Source organism: Erythrolamprus reginae, chromosome 1 (assembly GCF_031021105.1).
Source record: "Erythrolamprus reginae isolate rEryReg1 chromosome 1, rEryReg1.hap1, whole genome shotgun sequence".
Lineage (NCBI taxonomy): Eukaryota > Metazoa > Chordata > Lepidosauria > Squamata > Dipsadidae > Erythrolamprus > Erythrolamprus reginae.
In genome coordinates, this window is record NC_091950.1 from 262,514,529 (window position 1) to 262,530,970 (window position 16,442).

Sequence of the window (16,442 nt, forward strand, 5' to 3'; positions counted from 1 at the left end):
GGTTCCAGAGGGTCAGGGCCGCCACAGAGAAGGCTCTTCCCCTGGGTCCCGCCAAGCGGCATTGTTTAGTTGATGGGACCCGGAGAAGACCCACTCTGTGGGACCTAACCAGTCGCTGGGATTCGTGCAGCAGAAGGCGGTCCCTGAGATAATCTGGTCCAGTGCCATGAAGGGCTTTATAGGTCATAACCAACACTTTGGATTGTGACCGGAAACTGATCAGCAAGCAATGCAGACTGTGGAGTGTTGGTGTAACATGGGCATATTTGGGGAAGCCCATGATTGTTCTCGCAGCTGCATTCTGCACGATCTGAAGTTTCCTCACTAATGTCAACATATTTATTAAACCTTACTGGACTTCTAGTTTCACTGTTGCTCAACTTTGTATTGTTTGCCAATTATGCCCTTTCTTGGTTAGGGAGTCTCTCCGCTAGGCCTCATGCTCTGGCCATCTGCTGTTTGGAGCACTGTCATGTGCAGTTTGGAGCACTTTCTATATGGGTTTACCCTTGAAAAGTATCCAGAAGCCTCAGATGGTATAAAATGTGGCTTTGTGGGCAATTTAAGCACCCAAAGAATGACACATATAAAATATCTGCCAAACTTGTCATTGCTTCAAGAAAGGTAGTACGTGAGGCAAACATGCAAGCGTTTTGTAGAATTTTTAGTACTGAAAGATTTGCCTTCAGTGAAATTCTATCCAAGTCGTGTTATCAGTCCAAAATAAACCTTGGTACACAAGTTACTTCCTTTTAGGTTCCTTCTTACAACATTTTGCGGTTTCAAAACAATCATCTATTAAAAGAAATATTTCCAAAGATCTGAAAAAAACCCAACGTTGAACTACTGTTTGATAGAACTTGTAGAAAGTAAGCGAAAGTAAGTTCATGTACATCTTTTATTTATTAGATTTTTATCCCGCCTTTATTACTTTATAAGTAAGTCAAGGCAAATAATCTACGTAATACTCCTTCCTCCTCCTATTTCCCTCACAACAACAATCCTGTGAGGTGGTTGGGTTAAGACTGACTGGACCAAAATCAATCACGCTTAGGGAAAGACTACAGCATGCAGTCAGATAGTTTCTAACCTGGTGCCTCAACCACTACCTCAAATTGACTCTTTTCATATTTTCCTGTCTAAAAGTAAAGGGGGGAAAAGAAAAAAAGGAGAGGAAGGGGAAGAGAAGAGACATATTAATAACACGTACAGCTAAAAAGAAGCACTTGATGGGCCTTCAGATAGTCATTAGTGAGTGGTTTGAGTCCAGAGCCTGAAAAAAGCTGCAACTGCCTTATTCTGTACCCTTTTGCACGCAAATGTTCTGACATGGAGAAACATTAATTCAGGTGAATTCCCTCAGGCGCTGGGAATTGTACAGGAGCCAGGGAAGCGATATTACATGTTTTGCCCGAATGACTCTCCAAGTGTAAGATGAACAGCACAATTTTCAATTTTCAGGAAATAATTAAATAAGGAGCACAGAAAGAGTTCCAGGCACTCTAACTTTGCAGGGTTTTAATGATACTTACCTCCCTAAAGGTCCAATTGCCACCGTGAAATTTCCTCCCAGAGTAAGATTTCCACCTTTTGCAAAAGCTTCAACTGCTCTTTCATGGTTCAATATAATTACAAGGTCTGATACCTGATGGCAGCAGTTTAGGAGTGGAATAGAAGAGAGGAAAAAATGATTTAATGTTAGACTTTTTCCAGAACCAAACTACGGTTGTTGAAAAAAATCTTGATTTAATGCAAAAGTAAACAATACAATGTCTGAATCTTCATGAGATTTCAACAACCTTGAATTTAATTTTTTTGTAATTTTGTAGTGAAATCTCACATAACTTTGGCAGTTGTGACTGATATTCTTTGTTATCAATCACAACTGGGGCAAAAGGTGAGGAATCTAGGTCAAATAGATCACCTCCAACTTAGTACACGTGTTCCCTCGATTTTCGCGGGTTCGAACTTAGCGAAAAGTCTATACCATGCTTTTTCAAAAATATTAATTAAAAAATACTTCACGGTTTTTCCCCCTATACCACATTTTTTCCCACCCAATGACGTCATATGTCATCGCCAAACTTTCATCTGCTTTTAATACATATTTTTTAAAATAAACTTTAATAAATAAACATGGTGAGTAATAATCTAAATGGTTGCTAAGAGAATGGAAAATTGCAATTTAGGGGTTTAAAGTGTTAAGGGAAGGTTTGTGATACTGTTCATAATCAAAAATAGTGTATTTACTTCCGCATCTCTACTTCGCGGAAATTCGACTTTCGCGGGCAGTCTCGGAACGCATCCCCTGCGAAAAGCGAGGGAACACTGTAATGCAATGCTTCTCAATTATTTTCTGTTTATTTATTTATTTTTATTTATTAGATTTGTATGCCGCCCCTCTCCGAAGACTCAGGGCGGTCTTACAACCCCTCTAGGAATAAGTAAACGTTTTGCGCGCCCCAAACTCTCCAAACTGGACCCCAATGGAATTTTAGTGTTAATATTTATTATTTTACTTATTATAAGCTGCAAGCAAACTATTGGCTAGGGAGGCTGCTCTACCCACTTGGGTAGATTAAGTCACACTGAACTCAGTGGAGCCTGTTTTCGGTTAGGCAGGCATAAGCTACCATTGTTAGGGCCCTCTTTTGACATACAGTCAGGCCAGCTTAATCAAGTTGATGTTTTGGGATTGCCAGTCTGACCCATAAGCGCCACCTCTGCGGGGCACTCACAACGAATGGTGGGGAAGGAGGTAGATAGATGCTGTTTGAAGATTTCACCCAACTGCAGAGAATGCTCCTCCTTGTCCAGCATCAGGTTCACCATGATATTCATGGCAGCTGTGGCACCCCCCAAAAAACAACAAGAACCCAAGCGGCCATCCTGCCCTACCTGGCTGCCACTCCCCATCCGAGGAAATTGATCAAGAGGGACCATGCATGTTCCCTTGGATTACCTGCGCCACCCACCCACTAGCATCGCTCTGCGCCCCAAGGGGGCTTGACCCACTATTTGAGAAGCACTAGTATAATGTAATAATAAAACCACTGGAGGAGGAGCAATTGCTTGAATTCTTTCTCAGTGTCTTTTGAAAAATCTGTAGGATCAATGAAGTAACTTAAGTGGTTATCATCACATGGTAAATTAAAGGAAGACAAACTCTTTATTAGGAACTGAAATATAAACATTCATTCTGAACTTGTCTGAATGTTGTCATCACTTGCCTTGACACAATCAGAATGGAATTAAATACAAGTCCCAAATACTGCTGCATTTCTTTGAGTGAAAGGGAGCGATTTGGTTGAAAAGAGCAGAAAAAATCTTGGAAAGGAAAAAAAGGAAGACTTATGAGGCTGAGAAGTATGCTTGAGCAAATCTGCTGAAACCCTAATTATTTATCAAACCAGAGAAATCATATGCTCTACAATGATCTATGGTAGATGCAGGATTTCCCATGTAATTAGCTAGTCACTGTGAAACTATGTCACCATCCTATAAACTATATGAATGCTTGAAAAGGCCACACATATTATTTATTTATTTTGTCAGAACATATACAAGATAGCAGGTATTGGCATAAACATAAGCAAAGTAAATACAGAAAATTAGGGCAGTAGGAGAGGGATGGTTGGCCCGCTGGTGCACGCCCCTTACAGATCTCTTTGGATTGGGATGAGATCGAGAATAGACAGCCTAAGGTTAAAGTTTTGGGGGTTATTATTTCTAGTGGAATATAGCTGAGGGTTCATGTGTCAAAGACCATTTCCCACCAAGTCAACCTGGCTAACCTGGCTCAATAGTAATAACTGTGAGAGAGATCTTGGACTCCTAGTGGACAGTCACTTAAACATGAGCCAGCAGTGTGCTGCAGTTGCCAAAAGAGCCAATGCAATCCTAGGCTGCATTCACAGAGGGATAGAATCAAGATCATGCGAAGTGTTAGTATCACTTTATGGTACCTTGGTAAGGCTACACTTGGATATTTGCTTCCAGTTTTGGTTACCACAATATAAAAAAGATGTTGTGACTCTAGAAAGACTGCAAAGAAGAGCAACAAAGATGATTAGGAGGAAATGGAAGCTAAAACATATGAAGAATGGTTGCAGGAATTGAAAAGGACTAGGGGTAAACTGACAGCAGTGTTCCAATATTTGAGGGCCTGCTACAAAGAAGAATTGGGGACAAGGGTTTTAACCAATTTTCCAAAGCACTAAAGCAGGACAAGAAATAAGGGGTAGAAATTAATCAAGGGAGAACCAACTTGGAATGAAAGAGAAATTTCCTGACAGAACAATTGGGGTGACTTACTTCCAGAAGTTGTGGGTGTTCCAACACTAGATGTTTTTAAGAAGTGATTGGAAAACAATTTGTCTAAATTATATAGGGTTTCCTGGTTGAGCAGGGGGTTGAACTAGAAGATCTAATATCCCTTCCTATTCTGTTATTTTATTAGAGACCCTGGCATGGTTCTTCAACTCAGAAAAACTTCTGAGCTAGCTTCACTTTCTAATTTTCTAATTTTACAACTCACATATCTTTTATTTCCTTCCAGAAAGCAGTAATAGTGGGAGATTAGATAGATAAAGCACAGCCAGAGGAATAGTTGTGTCATCCCCACCAATTTACTTCAGTTCATTGCTTTGCTTTGATAATTGACAACTGCAAGATAAATGTGGGCAATACAACTGTTTTGAATCAAAAACTCAGGATCCTGTAGCAAAATCAATTATCATATAGAGGTACCCTGCTCCTCTTTTAATCCACAAATGTGATACATTATTTTCTTATTTTCATCTTGGAATATAATTTTTAAAGAAAGCAGAATACATTTGCATAACTAGATAAACTAGTTTGCAAACTACTGGCTATGAAGCCGCTATCCACTGTAAGTTTCGTTCTTCCAGGGCATAGCGTATATCAAGGCAGAATAAACTCCCATGGAATTGTTTCAAAAATATAAATAAATATGGAAAGAAAATGAATGTAAAAGCAAAAATATTGTATGCTTGGCTAAAATCGCATTAACACTGACAGCTAATAACTTAAATAACCTCTGCAAAAAAAAAAAATCGGATTACAGAAAATGCAATCTCTCTAACATTATTGGATCATATTAAATCTAGTAAATCTAGTTAAAATCCTCTCAGAAAACAACTGCTCCTTTGATCATAAAGGATGACTCTCACTTGGTTCACTATTGCTGTTTTACATATTGCATGACTTTTAAAACATTACCAAATATTTCAGATTGTTGTCTAATTTACTAGACTTATCTTTTTAGTCATGTTTATAACTATTCAATGTATCATCACAACTCAATACTCACCTCAATACCAATTTCAAATCCACCACCAAGGCCAGCAATTCCTATGGCAGAAGGAGCAGACCAGGCTATAAAGGTAATTTAGAGAAACTAAATTATGACTATGCTGATTGCTTAATTTGGATAAAGTAAAAATTGAAAGATGGTGGAAACAGTTTTCAAGAATAACACAGTGATGTTCCAATAAGAACAAGAGAAGAAACAAAGTTTATCTAAGTATGAAAAATAGTAGAAAGCAAAGTCACCTCATCAAAGTCCAAAACTTTGTTCCTTATGCCATCTGTCTGGTAAGCTCACAAGATTTGTTTTTCTCAGCATGTACATATATACATCCAAACTAGACTGTGTTGTTTCTCTGTGTCATATAATATGTGTGGGTATACAGTGATCTCTCGATTAGCGCGGGGGTTACGTTCCAAGACCTCCCGCGCTAATCGATTTCCGCGTTATAGTGGTGCGGAAGTAAAAAACACCATCTACGCATGCGCGCCATTTTTTTCATGGCCGCACATGCGCAGATGGTGGAGTTTGCGTGTGGGCGGCGGGGAAGACCAAGGGAAGGTTCCTTCAGCCGCCCAACAGCTGATCTGCTCCGCAGCGCGGAAGCAGCGAGGAGCCGAAGATGGGGTAAAGGCAAAGGGGAAACCCCATCTTCGGCTCCTCGCTGCTGCCGCGCTGCGGAGCGGATCAGGTGTTGGGCGGCTGAAGGAACCTTCCCTTGGTCTTCCCGCCGCCCAGGCAAAGGGGAAACCCCAAGATCGCTTGCCGCTTGCCGCTTGCCGTATTGCAGCTGAGAGGCCACGTCCACCCCCTCCTCGGTGTCCCCGGCACCCAGCGTCCCCACGCCGCCTCCACCTCCCGGTAATGCGCCCGACCTCTGCCTCTCTCTTTCTCTCTCATATACCACGCCGGCAACAGGGAGAGAAAGAGAGAGAGAACTAGCGCGGACTTATAGAAACATAGAAACATAGAAACATAGAAGACTGATTATTATTTTGATTATTTTATTATTAATTATTTTTTAATTAATATTTTTTGAAAAACCGCGTTGCAGCGTTTCGCGCTAATCGAGACCGTGCTAATTGAGGGATCACTGTATACCCATGTTCTCCTGAAAATAAGACCCTGTCTTATATTTTTTTGAACCCTTACTGCCTTTTTTGGCCTTAGTGCCATGCATTGAAAAGTCCGTTTGGGCTTATTATCAGGAGATGTCTTATTTGGGGGGAAACAGGGTACATAATTTTGTATGCATGTATGTATGCATGTATGCATATATGTATGTATGCATGCATGCATGCATTCATATTTATGTAGGGTATATTGGAGGTGGTGACCCTTTAAGAGCTAAAAGCAATGAAATTTCATTTTAAAGTATGCTGATTAGTGTACATTCAAAGTGACAATAAAGTTATTCTAAGTTCTAAGTCTAACTCCACAGCCACAAAAGAAAGAGACAGTTGTGTCAGGAGTATTTCTGATAAGAACACATGAAAGTGTGAAAGCATCAAAGGCAACTAGTTGTGTCCAACAAGGAACATAAAGGTATTGTTGCTGTTAGTTGCGAAGTTGTGTCCGACCCCTTGTGACCCCATGGTAACATTCCTCCAGGCCTTCCTTCCTCTATTATCCTCTGGAGCTTGGGTTATTATGAAAGTAAATGGACATACGGGATGCAAAGTTGTAATCATCCTATTAATGTTCTTAAGAGGAAGACAAGAAAGAGCAAGTCCTTAAGGTTTGTCTAGTGCAGTTTTTCCCAACCTTGGCAACTTGAAGATATTTGGACTTCAACTCCCAGAATCCCCCAGCCAGCAAATGCTGGCTGGGGAATTCTGGGAGTTGAAGTCCAGATATCTTCAAGTTGCCAAGGTTGGGAAACACTGGTCTAGTGCACAAAATTAGAAAAGAAAAATTTACCTCCATTAGGCAGGCGAGCTAGGACTATCCCACTGCCTCCTCGAGCTGTTACCAAAAATCCTGCTTTGATAACAGACAAGATTGCAAGACCTTTTGCTTTGGCAATTACATGGGCTACAAACAACAATACAATTAAAGATTACGTTAGAGGTACTTTTAAAATACAGTATATATATTAACAAGTGAACTTATATAGTCAATACCTGCCCCATTTCCTAGCTAGACGAAACAGGAAATATGACCAGGTGAACTAACTCTCGTAATTTCTTTATGGTAAGTTTACATTAACAGAATCTTGCCAAGTCTGAAACTATTTCTTTCCCCCTCTACTTTCCCCTTTACCAAGAAAACAGGGAGGGTCTCTTCTGAACCTCTAGCCCTACCCACATTCCTGTTGCAGGCTCAGCTGCCTTTTATCTGATAGTTATCCCGGCTGTGTCTCAATGCTCTCTGTCGCAGTGTTATTCCCACATACCATGACAATATGCTGCTATTATATAACAACCGGTTGCAGACTTCCTGTTAGCAGTGAAGAGAACAACCTCTTTGCTTTATATTAAAAAAAACTGTTAGTCTCCACACCAAGGAACATGGGGTTGAACTGATTCTAAATTAAATTTAATTCGGTTCTGGTAATGGTTTTAACTCCATTCCATCTATCTCAACAAATCTTATTAAACAGAATTCTTGAGAGTGCTGGAGGCATGGAAGAATTTTACTTTAGACAGCTACCGATGTACCTGAGAAAGAACTGTCAACTCAATCTAATGATTCCTTTTCATTTTGCACTAATTTGGGTTTTCAGTTTATGTAGAGCTGTCTTGATTATTGTAGCTCTTTAGAAACTGGAGAGGCTCTGTTCTGATTTATTTGAAAAAAATAAGCTTTAGATTCAGATTGATTCATTAGAGTATGCCATTAAATAGAAACATAGAAACATAGAAGATTGACGGTAGAAAAAAACCTCATGGTCCATCTAGTCTGCCCTTATACTATTTCCTGTATTTTATCTTAGGATGCATATATGTTTATCCCAGGCATGTTTAAATTCAGTTCCTGTGGATTTACCAACCACGTCTCCTGGAAGTTTGTTCCAAGGATCTACTACTCTTTCAGATTATTATTAGTCATTTATTTATTTTATATGGCCTGAATCTAAATTTAACTCTAAATTCCTATCCTAGGATGTTATTACCAAAGTGGAAATTACTACTGTAGCAGAATCAAAACTGAAATAATAAGATTTCAGAACTGTCATGCTTTAAAAGAAACACTGGTGTGCCTTTCGTCCCCTGTCCAATTCTCCTTCCTTTCTCTCAGTTATCATATATATTTTCTTTCTTTCATATATCCTCTCCTCTAAGTTCACTTTACACTTATATATCTTACATGTCTATTTTTCTTCCTATGTATTTGTGTATTGGACAAATGAATAAATGAATAAATAAATGAATTAAATAAATAAATAAATAAATAAATGAATGAATGAATGAATGAATAATAACTAACTAACTAACTAACTAACTAACTAACTAACTAACTAACTAACTAACTAGGAAATGGGGATTTTGTAGTAACCTTCCCCTAGAGTGGGGAGGGAATGGAGATTTTGCAGTATCCTTTCCCTGCCACGCCTACCAAGCCACACGATGCCCACCAAGCCAGGCCCACAGAACCAGTAGTAAAATATTGTGAAACCCAGCAATGCTTTAGAGGTACAGTACTTTTAAAAAGAGAGGAAAGCATAACTCAAGGCAGGATAAGGTTTCTATAACATATTGAAATGAAATTCTCACTCTTTACCAGGTATGAGCTTGTCAGGACCATTTCTGGAGGTTATTTCAGTAAATTCTCTTAAAATCTTAGCTGCTTTTTTGGCTTCCGATTTCAAATTGGAAGGTATGGGATTGTTCACTAGAAGAGAAAAAAAATAATATAAAAGGGCATTATAATAGTATAACATTGACAAGACAAGCTGAAACCATCTTTCATTTTTTCCAATGGTTTGTAATACTTGATTGGACTATAACTCTCTACCTTAATCATATTTTGTGGTGCTATTACAATTTCCTTCAATACTGTAGCTGCATAATGGCAGAACTCAGGAGAACCTTGGCTTCTTATGGAATGAGGAACACTCTCTTTCCAATCATATCCACCAGTCCCATCAGATCATCTGGGATGGGTATGTTTTGCAACCTATACGGAATGCTGTCTGGCTGGAAAGAAACACTTTTATGTCATGGCTCCCTCCCTTTGGAACATCATTCCTCAAAGCTCAGATTAGTGTTGACTTTCAGGTCTTTGAAATAGTGAGAGAAGTGCTAACAATGAACATTAACGAGCTGATGTAGTCCCTATCCACAAAAAAGGTAAAAAGACTGACCCAGGCAACCAATCAGTCTGACTTCTATACCTGGAAAAATACTGGAGAAAATAATCAAAAAACAACTTTGCCACTACCTAGAAACAAACAAGATAATATCCAACAGCCAACATGGGTTTGTCAGAAACAAATAATGTCAAACCAATCTCATATCATTTTTCAACACCATAATTGTTGTGGTTCCGTCTGAGGCCCCTCAGGGAACGGCTGATCTTCTGTCGGTTTCCAGCTCAGAGGGAGAGGATGAGGAACAAGAGGTGCAGGCAGACGAGGAGGAGGAATCCCAGGCTGAAGAAGAGGGAGGACAGCCAGAGTCCCACCAGGGGGAGCTCTCCCCAGCAAGCAGCCTGGATTCCTTAGAGGAAAATGCACAAGCCATAATTGATCTGCGACAGAGAAGAGCTACACAGCGAAGGGACCAATTGGCTAGGTACTTTCAGCATTAAAGAGGCAACAGCTGGGTTTGGGTGTGGTGCTCTTTGGAAAGGCTAAAAGGCAGACCCACCCTTCCTGGCTTGTGGAGTTTTATCTTTGAGAGTCTTGGGACCTGGCTGTGAACTTTGGCGTCTTGGAATCCTGGTTTGTGCCTTTGACTACTGAAACCTTGGGGTGGGTGTGCCAGCAAGAAGCTTGCTGTATTGTCTGGACATCAGGACTCTGCTGTAAAGTATTATAGCCTGTCTGTTGGGCAGAACAGGTTTTCCTCTGTGTTTATTTTTTCCAGCTATAAAGTACTTTTGCTTTTACCAGAGTGTCTGGCTGTTTTTTCCAGTTGGTGTTGAGGTCTGGGGGAACCCAGACAGAACAATAATCAAATCAGTAGACCAACGCAATGTAGTTGACCTCATATACTTGGACTTCAGCAAGGCTTTTGATAATGTAGATCACAATCTTCTAATCCACAAATTAGAAAAAAATGGGATAGACTACAACACATGCAGATGGATAAACAGTTGGCTGACCAACTGCACCCAACGAGTTGTCCCCAACGGCTCCAAATCCACATGGAAGAAGGTAGGCAGTAGGGTACCACAGGGTTCTGTCCTGGGCCCTGTGCTCTTCAACATTTTCAACAGCTATATCAACAGGGAGATACACTACAAGACCAGAGAGGTATTAATACCACTCTATAACGCCCTGGTCAGACCACATCTGGAGTACTGCATTTAGTTCTGGTCACCACACTTCAAAAGAGGCATAGAAACTCTGGAGAAGGTGCAGAAAAAGGCAACCAAAATGATTTGGGGACTTGAAACCAAGAGTTATGAAGAGAGATTGCTGGAACTGGGCATGGATAGCCTAGAGAAAAGAAGGGCCAAGGGGGACATGATAGCAGTCTACAGGTACTTGAGGGGTTGCCACAGAGAGAAGGGGGTCACACTGTTTTCCAGGGCACCAGAAGGCCAGATGAGGAGCAATGGTTGGAAGCTGACCAAGGAGAGATTCAATCTAGAAATAAGGAAGAACTTCCTGATGGTCAGAGTGATCAACCAGTGGAATGGCCTGCCAGCAGAGGTTGTGAACTCTTCAACTTTGGACATTTTCAAGAGGAGATTGGACTGTCATTTGGCTGGGGTGCTGTAGGATTTCCTGCTTAAGCAGGGGGTTGGACTTGATGACCTGCAAGGTCTCTTTCAACACAAACAAACAAACAAACAAACAAACAAACAAACAGTATATTTACTGTAAAATTACAGTAATAGTATCTTGGAGGCCTGCAAGTACATCTCCCTCCCTCTCTCCCACCCTTACAGTTCAAGAAATTAGGTAAGGTCCTTTTTAGGTCTCTGCCATGCTACATTGCTGCCAAAAGCCCAGGTACCACTTCTCTGATTGTTGCTAGGGCAGTGGTGGAGAACCTTTTTTCCTTCAGATATTGAAAACGTGTGCAGCACACTGTCGCACATGCATGAGTGCCCACACACATAATGCAATGCCGCCTCCCACATGTCCCACCCCCTGGACATGCGTGCGTGACCCACTGCGCATGCACGCACAATCCCCCTATTTTGGCCTCCCATCCCCAAACAGAGTTGGGAAGGGGGAAAAGCGTCTTTCCCCATATGGAACTGGGAATGGGGGAAAGCCTTGCATGCCCAAATAGCGCTGGGGTAGAATCTCCAGAGATCTGGGAAGGCATGGGGCGCAGAAAATGAGGAGAAAGTATGAGCTTGTCTGACCCAAAAATCAGCTGGCCAGCGGGAGGCCCTTGCACATGTGCAGTGGAGCTGAGCTGGTCAGCGGCTTGCGTGCCTGCAAAGAGGGCTCCATGCACCACTTGTGGCACGTGGGCCATAGGTTCGCCATCATGGTGTAGGGTCTTCCTCCTCCTGTCTCTTGAGGACATTTTCACAGACCATAAGACTGACCTTGCTGGTTTCCCATAAGATCCAGAAATGTGTTTTCATCACTGGACATGAGGAGCTGGAAGTGTTGTAAAGAGAGCCAGTGTGGTGGTGAAGGCACCAGGCTAGAAACCAGGAGATGGTGAGTTCTAGTCGTGCTTTAGGCATGAAAGCCAAATGGGAGACTTTGAGCCAGTCTGCCTCTTTCAATCCAGACCACCTCATAGGGTTGTTGTTGTAAGAAAAATATGAGGAGGAAGGAGAGTTAGGTACTTTCACTGCCTTAAGTATAAAAAAAATAGTAAAGGCGAGATAAAAATTCAAATAAATAAATACACACATACATACAGTCTGTGTAGTAGCTGTATTATTGTTGATGGGTATTGGAATACCTCAGCTATAAATTTCACTGTATGGCTTTTATATTGTTTAAAATTGTTTTTAACCCACCCCCCCCCCCATTTTTTGTTATTGTTTTAAAGGTGATAAGCTGCCCTGAGTCATATATCTGGTAACTATTTTTTCCCCACCATTAAGGTCTTAACCTCAATAAATAATTGCTCTTATTTAATTCTACCAACTATCAAGAGAAAAATGTAGCAGGAAATACAAAAACAGTTGTTCAGTTTCAACAAGGAAATTTACTGGCTGGTGATTTTGAAATGCTTACTTCTCAGCTATTAAATTGAGAAACCAAGTGAAATAAATGAAGTTCTATTGTAAATTTTAATGGTACTATTAAATTCAAAAATATTTAAGGATCTGTTATGATATTTTCAAGAACTTGTAACTAATGAATAGACTGCTGCAACTTAAGATAGAAATAAGCATTTGAATTGCAATGTAGCAGCTACAATTAAATACTGAGCTGTCACCTTATTTGTCAGAGAGAGGGGGGGTATTTTTATATATGTATATATTGTGTATTTTTTTCATTTAAATACTGCCAAAATTGTTTGACTCCTGGGAGATTTTAATAAAAAAAATGAAATACAATTTAAATACAGTTTGTTGAATTTTTATATTAAACAAAATTATATTCAACATTAAAACATTAACATAAACATTTATATGTTCTGTCTTCACACCAGGCAACATCAATTTCAAAAGCAATAGTATGGTAGCAAGTACTATTTTGTAAGAGAGTTTTTAGCCACCTCATGTGTCAATATTTGAACAGAGGGCAAATACTGTTATATACTACCTAAGTGCTTTGATGAGATGGGCTGCCATACAAATTCGATTAATAAATAAATTATAAAAAATGGAAATAGGACAAAGAGGTGGAAATATTTCTGGAACATTTTTTTTATTGTCCTTTTATTGCAAAAGGCCAGATTTTGTCTTAATGAATTTATAATTAGTATTTCATACAGAGAGAGGGAACACATAGGATTAGTCACATTTTCACATACTTCTAATTTACAGTACAGAATGAATACACTGTTTTGGAAAGTATGAGTTTTGAGAAACTAAGAAAGAGATGAGAGAGATAAAGGAAGAAGGGAGGGAAAGAGAGAAAGAGATGTCATCTCACAAGAATTTTTGCCCTGCATTATAATTACTGAGTCTCAGGAGAAGGGCGGCCTAGAAATCGGACAAACAAACAAATTACACAAATACATGGTTTAAGAAGATTAGAAAAAGGCAATATACCAACACCATTAAAAAGCCTCAGTGGTGCAGTGGTTAGAGTGCACTACTGCAAGCTACTTCTGCTGATTACCGGCTGCCAGCAGTTTGGCAGATCAAATCTCAGTAGGCTCAAATTTGACTCAGTCTTCCATCCTTCTAAGGTCGGTAAAATGAGGACCCGGATTGCGGGTGGCAATATGCTTACTCTCTCTAAACTGCTTAAACTGTAAAGCACTGTGAAGTGGTATATAAATCTAAATGCTAATGCTAAATGCTAAAAATACAAATAAAACTGCTCCTACAAATTGGCATCAAATAGGTTAAATTTATTTAAATTATATATAGAAGTTTCAGAGTGGTGTGGTGGTCTGGTGGGAGCGATGTGATGGCCTAATGATGAAGACATTTGCCTCCCACTTGGAAGATTGAGAGTTCAATTATAGGTAGAAACAGATATTCCTTTCCTAAGGGCCAAAGAAGAAATAGTTCAACTTCATCCAGTTGCTCTGATTCTATCCTGAATTATGGGATTACAGGGTTGTAAAGAGGGAATTCACATCTAACACCCAAGATACCCCATGAAATACTGCAATTAATAAGTTACTGTCATACATCAAATACAATAGGTCATGTGAAATTAAAAATGATAAGCTACTCATATATAACCCCTGCTAAAATTATCCGCAGAATTATAAAAAATTGAAGCTACCAGCAGCTTCCACATTAAGGGAAAAAAATTACTCTAACAAAGATTTTAATAGCTTCTACTAATTCAGAAAGTTGGGAGTAACAAGAACCCAGAAACCTAAAAACAAGAGCTTTTACTTCTATGTGTTACAATAAATAAATGTATTGTGTACAGATGGCTTCCTGCTTGCCTGTTATAAATTAATGAAATCTTTCCATTGTAGTCATGAGTCTTCTGCTAAGAAGCCAATTCCGAAACAAAGGCTAGGTATCTGGAGAACAGAGTGTTACCCTGCCTAGGCCAAGGCTAATAATATTTTTAAATTAAATCCAATTCTTCAACTATCTTCAAGATTAACCTCATGTAGTAATCTGAAAAAACTGTAGTCAAAGCATAAATGATGTAACAATTTAGGGAAGCGTTGTGGAGTTGGACCTGTCTTCTACTGCGTGGGTGAAGAGTTATAGCTATTATAATAAACAGCGGTTGCAGCTTAAATGGATAAATGCCTAGACTAGAGCCTAAATAAGTAAACAACTTGGAAATCTTGAAAGTGTCTTAACAACATCAACCCCCTAGGAGATCATGTGACCAAGAATGAATGAATAGAAGAATGGAGGGGTCTTCTGCAGAATTTTGATCCACTTCTAAACTGTCTCTCCTAAACGGATACGTTGGGGGATATTCTCCCCTCTGCAGTACTCTTATCCAGATCCAATAAATTTTTAGATGTATTCTTTTCCCTCTTTCCTCTTATTCTTTTTAGAAGCAGATAAAATGTGTCTTGAATTCTTTATTGTTAATCTTGTTTCAATACTCAACTGAGAAGACTATAAAAGATATTAAGAACTCTTCCAGATCAGCTTTTTGGCAAAAAGATATGAAATCCCATCTTAGTTTTACAGCAACTTATAACGGGGAATAGTTTATTTTAAAAAACTGCATGCCATTTTAAAAAAGCCTGTTCTTCTGGTTTTTATTAGTCCGCCCTCCGTTCACTGTCCGAAACAAATGAGGAAAGAAAAATTGGAGCAAGGGCTTATTGTCTATCTGGATTTTCAAGTGTCAAGAGCAATTTATCCAGTTATGAATCATAAGCATTTTTAAGGCTACTTCAGAGTCCAACATCACAGAGAGTAATACAACTGCTTGTATATCTCCTAACTTACAGGTTGGATAACTATTACAAAATTTCTTCTTGAAAGCAATCAATAGAAGTATGTATGTATGTATGTATGTATGTATGTATGTATGTATGTATGTATGTATGTATTTATTTGACTTTTATAATCCACTTAGTAGGGTAAATATGAATTGTTTATTTACATGTATTTATTTTTATAAATAACTGAAGACAATAAACATTCTTTCTCCTATTTTCCCCACAACCACCACCCTATGAGCTGGGTTGGGCTGAGACACTATAACTGGTTCAAGGTCAGCCATCCGGTTCTCATGCCTAAAGTGGGACTAGAACTCAATTTCCTGGTTTCTAATGTGGTGCTTTAACCATATACACAATGTAATTAATGTGATGTTTCACTGTCTCACCTCAGCAGTTTCTACTGCTGATATGTTTTGGGAATTGATCATTAATATTATAAAGTGAAAAGTTTTCAGTTACTATTGAAAAGTAGTACTTTGGTTACTACTTGGATACTATTTGGGTACTCTTTTTGGTACTGCTTTTGCCACAATTTCTGGCAAAAAAAAAAAATAAAATCCCCTATCCCATTAGCACAAAGAAGATACTGACCTAAATTACAACTCATTTGTAAAATTTATTCTAGTAACTCTTAGGCACCGGTACTTCCAAAACTATATTTTGATTATAAAGCTCCATTCATGGTTTTTCTTTTTACATATTTAGGAGAACAGTGTTAGTTTACAGCCCTGGTTCCCAACGTGGAGCCCATGCCCCACAGGGGGGCAATTTCGTTTTTAATGGGGGCAACTGGGACTTTGTTTAAACCTAGTTAATGGCCGTTTAAGCTTCCTCCATATGAGTAGTTCACTTTTTGAATAATAAAAATTATATGTCATGGGGAGGGAGGCCTCAGGATTTTAGAGATGCTTAGGTGGGGCATGGCCAAAAAAAGTTTGGGAACCCCTGGTTTACAGCATCCCAAAATCAGAGCT

The 16,442-nt window shown here is 39.4% G+C and overlaps 1 protein-coding gene across 1 annotated transcript in view; it reads right to left on the reverse strand.

The window, feature by feature from the left end:
- Positions 1-16,442, reverse strand: part of SH3YL1 (SH3 and SYLF domain containing 1) — a 39,566-nt gene that overhangs the window by 21,978 nt on the left and 1,146 nt on the right. Inside the window, exons 2-5 of the mRNA XM_070732922.1 lie at positions 9,053-9,163; positions 7,250-7,363; positions 5,333-5,397; positions 1,533-1,645 (exon numbers count right to left, since the gene is read on the reverse strand). Of these exons, the coding sequence (XP_070589023.1) occupies positions 1,533-1,645; positions 5,333-5,397; positions 7,250-7,363; positions 9,053-9,163 (403 nt within the window). The remainder of the gene's footprint in view (positions 1-1,532; positions 1,646-5,332; positions 5,398-7,249; positions 7,364-9,052; positions 9,164-16,442) is intronic.